This window comes from Bos javanicus, chromosome 9, assembly GCF_032452875.1.
Source record: "Bos javanicus breed banteng chromosome 9, ARS-OSU_banteng_1.0, whole genome shotgun sequence".
Lineage (NCBI taxonomy): Eukaryota > Metazoa > Chordata > Mammalia > Artiodactyla > Bovidae > Bos > Bos javanicus.
Window position 1 is genome coordinate 34,020,155 of NC_083876.1, and position 13,650 is coordinate 34,033,804.

A 13,650-nucleotide genomic window follows, 5' to 3' on the forward strand; every position below is an offset into this window, starting at 1 on the left:
GATGTGTGTAATTGTGCGGTAGTTTGAGCATTCTTTGGCATCGCCTTTCTTTGGGATTGGAATGAAAACTACCTTTTCCAGTCCTGTGGCCACTGCTGAGTTTTCCAAATTTGCTGGCATATTGAGTGAAGCACTTTCACTGCATCATCTTCCAGGATTTGACACGTAGTTTATTTTTGATAGGATAAAATTTCATTATTCAGGGTACTTAAAAGTAGTTCTCAAACACAGAAATAATATGTGCTCATAATAAACATTTAAAAAGTATTAGTATAATGTAAGAAAGTTTATGCACATACAATTTTGAATCCATTAATCAAATATGAATGTTGTAATAGTATACATTTCTAAGCCAATTGATAAAAATGAATGAACTTAGAAAAAATATTTTCCCACTGTTTAGTTTATCTTTTTTGTTAAACTGGGAGGGAATATATGTATTTGTGAATTTACTTTGTAAGGAAACAAATGGGATAATGCTAGGCACTATTCTAGAAATGTTTATTACATTCAATAATTATTCAACACATTCTAAAATTTGTACATATATGTTTGTATAACATATTTGATATTAAATATGTTCTATAATTTATTTAACCCTAATGGCTATTGATGGAGACTTAGTTGTTTGATTTTAATATTTGATTTTAATATTTGAAACAGTTTAACACTAAACATCTTACCACAATTATGTTTGTTCAGATCATAAAGTATATATTATAAGTGTGTATATGTATTTATATATATGTGATAAATTCTAAATGTGAAATTTCTGGATCAGAAGTTATGTACATTTAAAATTTTTATTTACATTGTCAAATGATAGCTAACAAGATTCATAATGACTTTCCTGATGAATCTGCCTGCCGATGCAGAAGACAAGGTTTCAATCCCTGGGTTTGGAAGATCCCCTGGAGAAGAAAATGGCAACCCACTCCAGTATTCTGTCCTGAGAAATCCCATGGACAGAGCAGCCTGAAGGGCTACAGTCCATGGAGTCTCAAAAGAGTCAGACATGACTTAGTGACTAAATAACAAGAACAAAGATTGATAATCTACTATAATTGTTACATTTTTAAGATGTCTGAAAAATCTGGGGCAATATATTAATTGACAAATTATTTGAGTTGTGTAGATATGAATGGCTTGTGCTCATATTTATAAATTAACCTCAATAAGGCAAGCTCCGGGAGATAGTGAAGGACAGGGAAGCCTGGTGCCACAGTCCATGAGGTCACAAAGAGTCAGATACAACTGAGTAACTAAACAAGTCAGTTGGTTAAATAATATGTTACCTGAAATATTCTGATTCTGTATAAAGAATTTTCTATTAAATTGTATTTATAAATGCTTCATTTTCCAGTTAAATTTTTATATGGAGAAGCAGCAATACAACCATCTTAAAATGTCAATATATCAATTACATTGATACATCACAGAAAATGTGATGCAAATACAAATAAATACCATGATCTAGTATTTTGGCTATTCAAAACAAGTTTGTACTTATGTACATGCTATGTGATATACTCTTTATAACTTAGCACTCAGGTAATGCACTTAAACATCTAACGAACCATTTAAAATGAGAAGCTAAATGTATCTGTGTAAGAATATCGGGCTTTAAAGCACCTTATTGGCTGGTAGTAGTGCCAAGAGTCCAGACTGTCTTGTTTTTATTCCCCATGTAGTGCCCAGTTACACAGTGAATAGTAAAGAAATTAAGCTCACTTTTTCTAAACTGCTACTCTGCTTTAGTAGCATTTCACTGAACAATGGCAGATCAAAACAAAGGCAGTTGATAATCAGTGGTAGACTTTCAAAGCTCTAGCTTTTCATGCTCACTTTTGAACCCAAATTTTCTAAATGTGCTGGAAGACTTTGAAATCCACACCATTTATCTTTACTGATTCTTATCTGAAATATAGTAAGTCATATAATTATTTTTATTTTAAAAACATTTTAGTGTATATATCGGGAGAAGGCAATGGGAACCCACTCCAGTACTCTTGCCTGGAAAATCCCAGGGACGGAGGTGCCTGGTGAGCTGCAGTCCACGGGGTCTCGAACAGTCAGACACGACTGAGCGACTTCACTTTCACTTTTCACTTTCATGCATTGGAGAAGGAAATGGCAACCCACTCCAGTGTTCTTGCCTGGAGAATCCCAGGGATGGAGGAGCCTGGTAGGCTGCCGTCTATGGGGTTGCACAGAGTTGGACACGACTGAAGCGACGTAGCAGCAGCAGCAGCAGTGTATATATCAATAATCACTAGAAAATATTGTTATAAATATTTATTATCATTTTTTAGGGATAATTTTTTCCCAAACGTGTCCCAAGAGAGGAAAGGTGTAAGAAAGTATGTGTATCCTGATCAGTTTTAATGGAATATATCACTTCATTGTTAAATGCACAAACCATTCTTTCTTAACTTGAGGGAGCCCCAAAATTCCCAATCACTGATGACTAACTTGAAAGATCTTAGAGTGTGAGCTGGATCTACTCAAGTCTAGAAACATTTTCTTCTACTTCCCACTTCCTTTTTCCAGGTATAGCTCTATATGATCCTGTTTTCTGCTTTTTTGTTTTGTTCTGTTCTTGTTTTGCCAATACTTTTACTTGACGACTTTGTCAAATAGAGCCTTTCATAATGTATTTTGAGGAGGGAAAGGCAGAAAGGAGAAGGCATAGAAAAAAAACTCATTTGACTGCTGCACTAGCACCTGTTCAGCAGGACCAGTGTCTTGTTTTTCCCCACATTCATTTAAATGATATATTTGAAGCTGAACGTGCTGTCACAGGATAGGTGTTTGTTTTTGTGTCTCCCACACAAATCTTGATGATGGGACCCAAGTTTACTGGGCAGGTGCATCTAGTCTGTTTAAAATTTTGACAGGTAATATTCTCAATTCAGTATGGGTTTTAAGACTTGACATGTTCCACAAATTTCTTGAAAAGCAGCTGATGAATGAGCTTGTGGAATCCACCGTGACACAGGCTACTTTCAAAACCACAGAAGAAGACCTCAGAGTAAATTATGAGTTTGTGGCCCACACTCTTGGGAGGACAGAGAAATAAGACTTTCTTCCAAAAATTAATGAAGTACTGTGCCCTGTTTCAAAATCAGAGATAAGCTCCTACTCTCAGAATGTTGTTAGAAATATCCTTCTGTCTGAAGATGGGTTGTGCTTCTTACACTCTCTCATCTCTTGTGTCCAATGACTCAGCTTGGTGAGCCAATTAACTGTTATCAGATGGCTGTCAGGCACTGCTTGGAAATCTAGTCGTTTCAAAAGGATGTTGTTCTAGGAAATTTGTCTCAACTCTGTATAACAAAAGAAACGACACATAAATATAAGTACAATTCAAGAAGAGTTGTTAGATATGTGACTTGGTGAACTAAAATGATAAAGTTACCACATATACTATCCATACCATGTGGAGTTAAGACAATGTTTGGATTTCTAGTATCATCTTCTGGGGTATGATCATGCTCTCATAGCGTGTCTTTACTGGCCTAACTGTGTTCTTTGGGATAAGGTTCATCTCTAAACAAAGGTTTGCCACTACTGACTTTATTTGGATCTTTGATTTCATGAATTGGCATTCCTTAACTAACGTTGCACAGATTTATTGTTCTTTGATATTAATTACTTATATTGAAGCTGTGGTGAACTTTTTACCAGTTACTTTCCCAATATACTCTTCTGTATATTCTGTGGTTTCTAATAAGAGAGTGGATTATGATGATGCTATCCAGCCCAAACAAATTACATTTCATCTTATCTCTGTTTATTTAGCACAATTTGATAAATATCAAACTAATATTTGGAGCTTTATTTGTTTTTCACATTCATTATGTATATGTCTAGGTATGAACAATAATATAATACTCATGGAAGATCACCAAATTCTTTTTTTAAACTTGACTACATCCTGTTTATTCTAACAGTAACACATCTGAGAGTATCTTCCTTCTCTTCTATGAATTGACAATATTCTTTGTCCAGAAAATATACTCCTTTCCTTATCTTTCACAAATCTATGTTCTTTATTATAACACTTCAAAAAGTATTTGTTTTTATATGATGATATACTTTTCTCTAGAAAATATTACTAGTTTGTTCAATATTACCTTTATTCTGGAGCCACAGCCTTGACTCCATATTCAGTCCTCTTCTCTAGATCCTTTCTTCACTTTCTCTAACAGCCAAATTTATCAGGAAGCTAATGAGACTTACCCATCAGGGCCCCACCCTTGTATATGCCCCTTGATAAGCCCTCTATTTAATTCTGAATTCACAAATTTGCATTCTATTTCTAAAGAGGACCCCCCCCCTTCATCCAAATTATAGAAAATTTAGGCACCACAAAGCCTTGATCTGCCCTATTCCTTTATAGGAATCAAGAGAAGGTTCATGCAAATAAAAAGTAACGCTGTGTCTGGATTTAAACTTGTAACTTTGCAGATTAGCAGTCTAATTCTCTCTGGTGGCCAGCTCTTCTATGTTGTTTGAGGTGAATAGATGTAATTCATTAATGGCTTAGTGCATTCTTCTATAGAACCCTATTTTACAGTGAGAAACTAATACTTTTGAAAACACGTATGTGCTATGTTGTTGATATGGAATTTTTTATTTAACCCCCACTAGAACGCAAAACTTAAGATCATGGCATCCAGTCCCATCACTTCATGGGAAATAGATGGGGAAACAGTGGCTGACTATTTTTCTGGGCTCCAAAATCACTGCAGATGGTGACTGCAGCTATGAAATTAAAAGATGCTTACTCCTTGGAAGGAAAGTTATGACCAACCTAGACAGCATATTAAAAAGCAGAGACATTACTTTGCCAACAAAGGTCTGTCTAGTCAAAGCTATGGTTTTTCCAGTGGTCATGTATAGATGTGAGAGTTGGACTATAAAGAAAGCTGAGCACTTAAGAATTGATGCTTTTGCACAGTGGTGTTGGAGAAGACTCTTGAGAGTCCCTTGGACTGCAAGGAGATCCAACCAGTCCATTCTAAAGGAGATCAGTCCTGGGTATTCATTGGAAGGACTGATGTTGAAACTGAAACTCCAATACTTTGGCCACCTGATGTGAAGAGCTGACTCATTTGAAAAGACCCTGATGCTGGGAAAGATTGGGGGCAGGAGGAGAAGGGGATGACAGAGGATGAGATGGTTGGGTGGCATCACCGACTCAATGGACATGAGTTTGGGTGGACTCCGGGAGTTGGTGATGGACAGGGATGCCTGGCGTGCTGTGGTTCATGAAGTTGCAAAGAGTTGGATACAACTGAGCAACTGAACTGAACTGAACTAAGAACCTAAAACTGTAGGAATTATGGTCCCCAACTGTGCCTCAGAGTATTAATTTGTCCAAGCTTATACACAGCTGGCAAGTTTGCCTCTGGGATTTAAACGGAGCTTTGTGTGACCCTAAAACTTGTAGGGCCTCCATACAACACAGCTGTAGTGGTCTTAATTTTTCCTCAATTGGTATTTGGTTTTATCAAGATCATCCATAGAATACAAAGTTAGAGATTAATATGAGGGATAAAATAAAAACTTTTCAAATAAATCACTTGGTAATAAATTTAATATAATGTATTGCATTTTTCTATTTGCCACAAGATATAATAAAATTGTCCATGAGGACTATTTAAAAGAAACATTCAGCTCTAAATAGGTGGCGGTGGCAACATTTTGCTTTCACAGAACAACTTTTCACTTCCTCACACAATTAACATTGCTATTCCTCCTCCATACATATCCAAGTGGAAAAATTTGTCATGGGATTCTGCAAGGGCCAGGAAAAGAAAAAAAGAACACGTCCTCTCTTAACTTTCTAGTTGGCTAACTGTAAACTCAACATTTGGAGGATGGATTTATAAAATCTGGCCATAGTTGTGCCAAATATTTATTTGCAAAACGGTAGATTTCCTTAATTCTTAAGCATAGATTTCTACAGCTTCTGTCCAATGCCTCCAACTCTGCTCACCCCTACCTGTGACTCCTCTGGCTGGGGTGGGGGCTAGTGATCAAAGTCCGGAAGGTCACGGAAGGAGCAGCCGGGGCAGCCTCGGTAGGCTCTGTAGGCGACGATCAGGTAGTAAAACCCCGGGAGGAACACCAGGATGCCGACAGTCAGGACTGGGAAGGCTCGATTGGCGCCCACTTTGCTGATATAGCCTGCCAGCAGGAGGCAGCCCGTAATAATGAGAAAAGCACCAACCAAAAACTGTGAGAAGGCGCAGGCAATGGCCTTAAAAGGAATGTCAGTACGGCTTTTCTCCAATACATGAGGTCTTACGACACCTGGGCATCTTTTCGGCTTTAAGCTCTCTTTGGCAGGTGAAGTTTCCTTCTGACGGTTAATATGTCCGCCGCCGGGGCTGGAGAGCTTTGCGTATCTCACTTTGCCGCTGGGCATGCTAGCAACCACGTTGGTGCGAGTGGGCAGGATAACCCGCTGAGTGGGTGCGGAGCTTGCCGTGGCCACACAGCGGGCGGAGGCGCCAAGGCCAGGGCGTCCACCCAACGGCCGCCTGACCACGCGGTGGGCTGCCCCGGCACCTCTCCTTCATCTGCCTTCTCCTTCTGGGAGACTGCCCTGTTTTTGATGGACTCTCTCTTTTAACATATGCGTTTGCCATTGTTTTGATAATCACCAGATTATTGGCTGTATTTGTTATTTTCTTAAGCCAGTTCTAGTAAACTCCCAAATCCTTTACCATTAAAACTATTTAGATTGAGCAGATTAGATTACATTCTTTGTTTTCATTTAGTCAATTTCATAGAATTTCCATTTATACTTGCTTATAGCAGGTGGCCTCAATAAAGCTCAAATCCTGACATGATGATCAAGGGCAAAATATGTTCAAAGACGTCAAGGCATTTCACTCCTAAATTTTGGCTCATTTTACAGGGGACAGCTCTCTTGTAGGTTGCGTTGTCTCAACACTGATTCAGTGCTTTTGGGAGTGATAAGCTCTTTGGAATGTTAGAGTTTAATGAGAAGCAGTGTGATGTTTTAGGAGATTGCAGAGGGGGGCAGTTCCTACTTTATGAGAGTTCAAACTGGAAACCTCTAAGTTCTCTCTCAATATCTAGAATATCTAGAGAGCTTGGTCCAGAGCTGCAGCCTCTGGTCATGGTTCTTTACTAACCAAACGTTTGACTCCTCCTTTTCTGTGTTCTATATCTAATTCTTACTGACCTGTGTGTCTTATAAGTTTATAATTCATCTTAAAATTTATTACCTACTACATTCATCATCCTATTTAATTCAGTTTGACCTCATTTGGAATGTGCATTCTAAATTCACTCACAAAGTTCTGCTTTTTTAAAACATATTCTTTTATATTTGGGATTACCTCATTATCCTAACTAGAGTATAAATTTTTTTTGGAAGTAATAGTATGACTTCCCCATTCTTTTAACCACAGAGATCCTAGCAGTGGGCCCTTGACCTTCTGCAAACCTAGTGTTTGCTGGTTAAATTTGCTACAAAATGCAAATATTGTTGTTGTTGTTGTTCAGTTGTTAAGTCCTATCTTCTTTGTGGCCCCTTAAACGCATGCTTAAACTCATATCCATTGAGTCGGTGATGCTGATAATTTTCCCTATAGCTATTTAAAGTTAAATTATAATCTTACTTTTATTTACATGAATTTTATAATGTACATCTCTTCTTCCTAACATATCTCAGAAATGTAAAGTTGGAGTGGTACATTTGACCCCAAGGTCACACAGCTGGTAATTAATGATATGAAGAACATCTCCCAACTAGTAAGAGCTAGAGGTGAGTCATTTGTAATGGAGATAAAGCTTAATTTCATTCTAGTTTATTGTGTTATATGCATATGATCACATTTGGTATGAGCCAAATGAGAAAGATAATGTTTCAGACCTGTACGTTATGGGCTGTTGAGAGGAAATCTGTGCATTATGAAAGAACAGAGCATTCAGAAGAGATATCTTTGAGAAAAAAGAGTTGAACTGAGTCCAGGGAGGACATTCTTATTTCAAACAGGCCAATCTCAGAGAGGCTAACCACTTTCAGTGAGATCCTGCTGGCACAAAGGAGACCCCTGTCTGATGTTGAAATTGTGCTTCTGGGAAACAAGAAGAAAAGGTATAAATCAGAGAGCATAAACTGTAGGGCAACGCTGACATAGCAGAATACAGAGGAGTTTGGTAATTCATTGTAGAAATGTATTTCAAATATCTTAACATTATTATTTTATTAAATTGATTTTATCAACTAGGATGATCCAAATTATGTTTTGTTTGCTTAAATAAGGCCGTAAAGTTTATTTTGTGCATATGTAGGTATATGAACAATTTTGAAGTTTAAGAATATAGTAGATATAAATCTCAGTACTCATTTAAAATAATTTAGGGTCCAGACTTCGCTGACATTATGTGACAATTTGGCCAGTTGTTAACTTGGGATAATTAAAATGAAGTGGTAGCTTTATAGACTTGACCCAGGTATCACCTCATGTGTGTATGTGTTAGTCGCTTAGTCGTATTCAACTCTGCAATCCCATGGACTGTAGCCCTCCAGGCTCCTCTGACAATGGAATTCTCCAGGCAAGAATACTGGAGTGGGTAGCCATTCCCTTCTCCAGGGGATCTTCCTGGCCCAGGGATCGATGAACCCAGGTCTCTCACATTGCAGGCAGAATCTTTACCATCTGAGCCACCTCACACTTCTCTAAATTAAAAGTGGTCAGGATGCAGTAAATTATTCAGAGATTTGAAGCTTTCAACAAAATATGTGTTATTTGTGCAAAACTCACTTGCAGCTGACTTTTTTACTATTTCCTCCTCTGTTACATGTGGTTATTGGCAACTGACAGCAACAAAATCATGACTTTTTTTTCAGGAAAAGATGAAAAATATTCCTATTGAGTTTATCTGGGGGTAATAATGAGCTTTAAATTCAAGGCAACAGAAAATCACCTATGATATTTGTGCATTAGAATGACACAGATATGTAAAACAATGCAGGTACTTTCTAAATTTTTTAAATATTTTGCTCTACATTGCTTCTTTTAAGCTTTGAATTTAATTTTGGGCCTAGTTTTTTCCCTTAACTAGATGGGGTAAATTTTGACCTTGACTACTTAGAGGAGACACGTTTCCTACTGCTTAACTTACAGACTATTTTAAACTCTCATACCTCTGTTTACCAGGAGAGAAAAATGGGACTGGTGGAAAGAATATTTCCATAGGATCCTTTCATGAATACGGTCCCTCAGTTACAATTCAGTCTTCTCTCTGGTAGTATGCTTCCCAATGATTCTCTTTTCTCCTTTGATGAGAAAGAAAAGATTGTCACAGTGAAGTAACTCCAGGATCAGCAGCCACTCATGTTTACCATCATTCTAAGCTGGTCCCATCACTTTATAGGAAATAGATGGGGAAACAGTGGAAATAGTGTCAGACTTTATTTTTTTGGGCTCCAAAATCACTGCAGATGGTGACTGCAGCCATGAGATTAAAAGACGCTTACTCCTTGGAAGGAAAGCATGACCAACCTAGATAGCATATTGAAAAGCAGAGACATTACTTTGCCAACAAAGGTTCGTCTAGTCAAGGCTATGGTTTTTCCAGTGGTCATGTATGGATGTGAGAGTTGGACTGTGAAGAAGGCTGAGCGCCGAAGAATTGATGCTTTTGAACTGTGGTGTTGGACAAGACTCTTGAGAGTCCCTTGGACTGCAAGGAGATGCAACCAGTCCATTCTGAAGGAGATCAGCCCTGGGATTTCTTTGGAAGGAATGATGCTAAAGCTGAAACTCCAGTACTTTGGCCACCTCATGCGAAGAGTTGACTCACTGGAAAAGACTCTGATGCTGGGAGGAATTGGGGGCAAGAGGAGAAGGGGACGACAGAGGATGAGATGGCTGGATGGCATCACCGACTCGATGGACGTGAGTCTGAGTGAACTCCGGGAGCTGGTGATGGACAGGGAGGCTTGGCGTGCTGCGATTCATGGGGTTGCAAAGAGTGGGACACCACTGAGCTACTGAACTGAACTGAACTTTGCTATACAATACCTATTTTCTTCTTGTGGAAAAGCTTCAATTAAATGGTTGTATTACTGAATCATTAGACTTGGACTTGGTCTGGTTATTCCTCTATGTATGTCTGGTTTAATGGAATTAAATTGTTTACAATAGTTACCTACCCCTCCCCCACTCCTCACTCCCCACCCCTACCCCCTGTCACACACACATTAGTGAACTTTCTATGGGCTACAGCAGAAGCTGTTCTGTCGGGGCAAGATCAGAGAAAGACAATAGATTCTCCTTTGTCCAAGGTTTTGAAGAAATTGTCTATTTAGTTAAATGATTCCTGTTTAGAAATAATTGTTATGAAGATCACAAGTGATTCTATACATCAGCAATTTTGATTTTGATTTATTTTGATTAAAAACATTTAACAGTACTCTCCATTCATATACACATGCACTTTTCATGGTCTGTTGTTCACTTGAAGATCCATTCATAATTTAGAAAACAATAGTGGAAATATTAGTATTTCCTTCTTTTTAAAAGAATTAGATGCACTACTGGACATGCTTATGTGTTTACTAACTTTTCTTATCCCTTTCCTTTTATCCTGTAGTCCTTAGGTGATTTTCTGGGAATTTGTCCTCAAATACACCTTTTCTGTATATTGTCTGTCCTTTACTGTGTGCGTACTGACCTCTGGCCACATCAAACTATTTGGCGATTCACAAAAGCATCAATACTCTTCTCATCTTGTGAGTTTTCATACTTCCTACTTGTTTTCCCAGGAATAATTTCCCTCTTTTGTCTGCCTAGTTACTTTTATACTCCTTTGAGAGTTAAATCATTAAACAATTTTTATGTGTGTGTGATTGCTATGTACCAAGCCCTGTGAAATAATACAAAGTAGTCAGTCCCTTTTCTCACAGTGTATTTATTTCTCCCAGCATAAGAGTGGAGAGTGAAGTGAGACTTCCCTGACCCAGGGGTTAGGACTCTGCACTTTCACTTCATGGGGCGTGGATTCAATCCCTGGTCAGGAAGCTAAGATCTCACATGCTGCAGGCAGTGTGGTCAAAAATAAATAAATTTTAAAAAAAGAAGAAGAATGGAGAGAGAAGAAGTGTTAAATAAAATACACAAATATAGAACTGTAGACTGCAATAAATGTAATATGAAAAAGTAAATGAATCAATAATACTAATTGTGTGATCTACACCACATTAAGAAATCAGGGAAATCTTAGAGGGAATATAGATGTGGGTGAAAGAACTATTGGTCAAAGAGACTGTGGCTCTGTAGAAACTGATAGGAGACAAAGAGGCTGTAGAATAGCAAATGAAAATCTCAGCAGTGTAGGCTGAGACTGCAGTTAGACATGGACTAGCCACACTAGATTTTTAAGGCTATAAAGGTACTGAGGTAAAGGATGCGTGCTCGATTAGTCAGTAAGTTGTGTCTGACTCTTTGTGACCCCATGAACTATAGCCCAGCAGGCTCCTCTGTCCAGGCAAGAATACTGGAGTGGGTTGCCATTTCCTTTTCCACAGGATCTTCCTGACCCAGGGATCGAACCCACATCTCCTGCATTGGCAGGCTGGTCTTTACCACTGAGCCACCAGGGAAGCCATATACATACGTGTATACGTATATATATATACACACATATGTACGTACGTATGTACATACATATATGTAAAAAGCATTGTAAATCAGTTCAGTTCAGTCTCTCAGTCGTGTACAACTCTTTGCGACCCCATGGACTGCAACATCCCAGGCCTCCCTGTCCATCACCAATTCCCTGAGTTTACTCAAACTCATGTCCATCGACGGAGAAGGCAATGGCAGCCCACTCCAGTACTCTTGCCTGGAGAATCCCAGGGATGGGGGAGCCTGGTGGGCTGCCGTCTCTGGGGTCACACAGAGTCTGACACGACTGAAGCGACTTAGCAGCAGCAACAGCAGCAGCGTGTCCATTGAGTCAGTGATGCCACCCAACCATCTCATCCTCTGTCATCCCCTTCTCCTCCCACCTTCAATTTTTCCCAGCATCAGGGTCTTTTCAAATGAGTCAGCTCTTCGCATCAGGTGGCCAAAGTATTGGAGTTTCAGCTTCAGCATCAGTCCTCCCAACGAATATTCAGGACTGATTTCCTTTAGGATGGACTGGTTGGATCTCCTTGCAGTCCAAGGGACTCTCAAGAGTCTTCAACAACACAGTTCAAAAGCATCAGTTCTTTGGCACTCAGCTTTCTTTATAGTCCAACTCTCAAATCTGTACATGACTACTGGAAAAACCATAGCCTTGACTAGACAGACCTTTGTTGGCAAAGTAATGTCTCTGCTTTTTAATATACTGTCTAGTTTGGTCATAACTTTTCTTCCAAGGAGCAGGCATATTGTAAATCAATTATATTCCAATTAAAAATATATAATAAAAAATAAATTGTAGAAATCAAATTTTGTCCATACACTGCAAGGCTAAAAATAAAAAAGAACTGAATACCAATACTGTAATCCAGTTGGTAAATTTCTTTTCACAGAAACATAACTTAGCAATTGTTATACTACTTACATGTGTACTAGTGTTGAATATATAAGCAAGTGGATTGTAGAGATCACTTTTTCATTGTAAGAGAAAGAGGGAACATTGGGACTATAGACTGTCTTTGAAAAACTGTTATAGATCTACTTATTTAAAAATAAAGAGGTTTGAAAATAGATCTTGATAACTGTCTAGGATGAATTCTTCAGCTTTGTTCTTCTTTAAGGACTTTTAAACTGATGTTCTATTTTATAATTTTTATTTGGAAAGAGTTTGCTCCATAAGAACATGTAAAAATAATACAGAAACTCATGGAGAAGTTCCCTTCTCCATGTTTCCTCCAATAATAATATCCTACATAACCATAATACATTATCAAAAGCATGAAGTTGATTTTAGTAAAATATTAATTCAAAAACAGACATTGTTAAGATTTCACCAGTGTTTACATGTACTTGTTTTGGGGGTTGAGGTAATTATACTCCTATGAAACATTATCTCATGTAGATTCATGTAAACTTCAGCACAGTCAGGAGATACAAAGTGCCCCATCACCACGAAGAAAGCTCCTGTCATTGCCCATTAGTAGTTATACCCACCCACCTACTTAAGCACCTGGATTTTTCTTAGCTGCTTTGCATCACTATAATTTTGTCAGGTTGAGAATGTCATGAAAACAAAATTATAAACTATGTTACCTTTTGAGTTAATCTTTCTTCAGTTAGGGAAATGCCCTTGAAATTTGTTTAAGTTATTGTGTTTTGTACATTTCTTTTTATTCCTGAGTGAAATGCCATTGTATGGCTATACTATGGTGTCTTTATCTGTTCACCTACTGAAGGGACATTTGAGATACCATCTAGTTTAGGTTATTACAAACAGGTGTAATAAATTCATGAACAACTTTGTGTGTGAATAAAAGTTTCATTCTCTAGGATAAATCCACAACAGTGGGATTGCTTAATTATGCCGGAGACCAGCTCCAGCAGCCAGGGAATCAGCCTGAAGGGGTTAGCGGTGTCGGAGGACGAATGATATAGTCTCTGATTCATAGTACAGAACTACATCAGCGGACGA

At 38.2% G+C, this 13,650-nt stretch overlaps 1 protein-coding gene across 1 annotated transcript; it reads right to left on the reverse strand.

Moving 5' to 3' along the window:
• Nucleotides 1-2,280: 2,280 nt before the first annotated feature.
• LOC133253799 (transmembrane protein 230-like) lies at nt 2,281-6,596 on the reverse strand. The gene is made up of 2 exons (XM_061427485.1): nt 6,011-6,596; nt 2,281-3,326 (listed from the first exon to the last, which is right to left on the reverse strand). Exon 1 carries the CDS (start codon nt 6,434-6,436, stop codon nt 6,038-6,040), a length of 399 nt encoding a protein of 132 aa, XP_061283469.1. The 5' UTR covers nt 6,437-6,596; the 3' UTR covers nt 2,281-3,326; nt 6,011-6,037.
• Between the last annotated feature and the right edge of the window lie 7,054 nt (nt 6,597-13,650).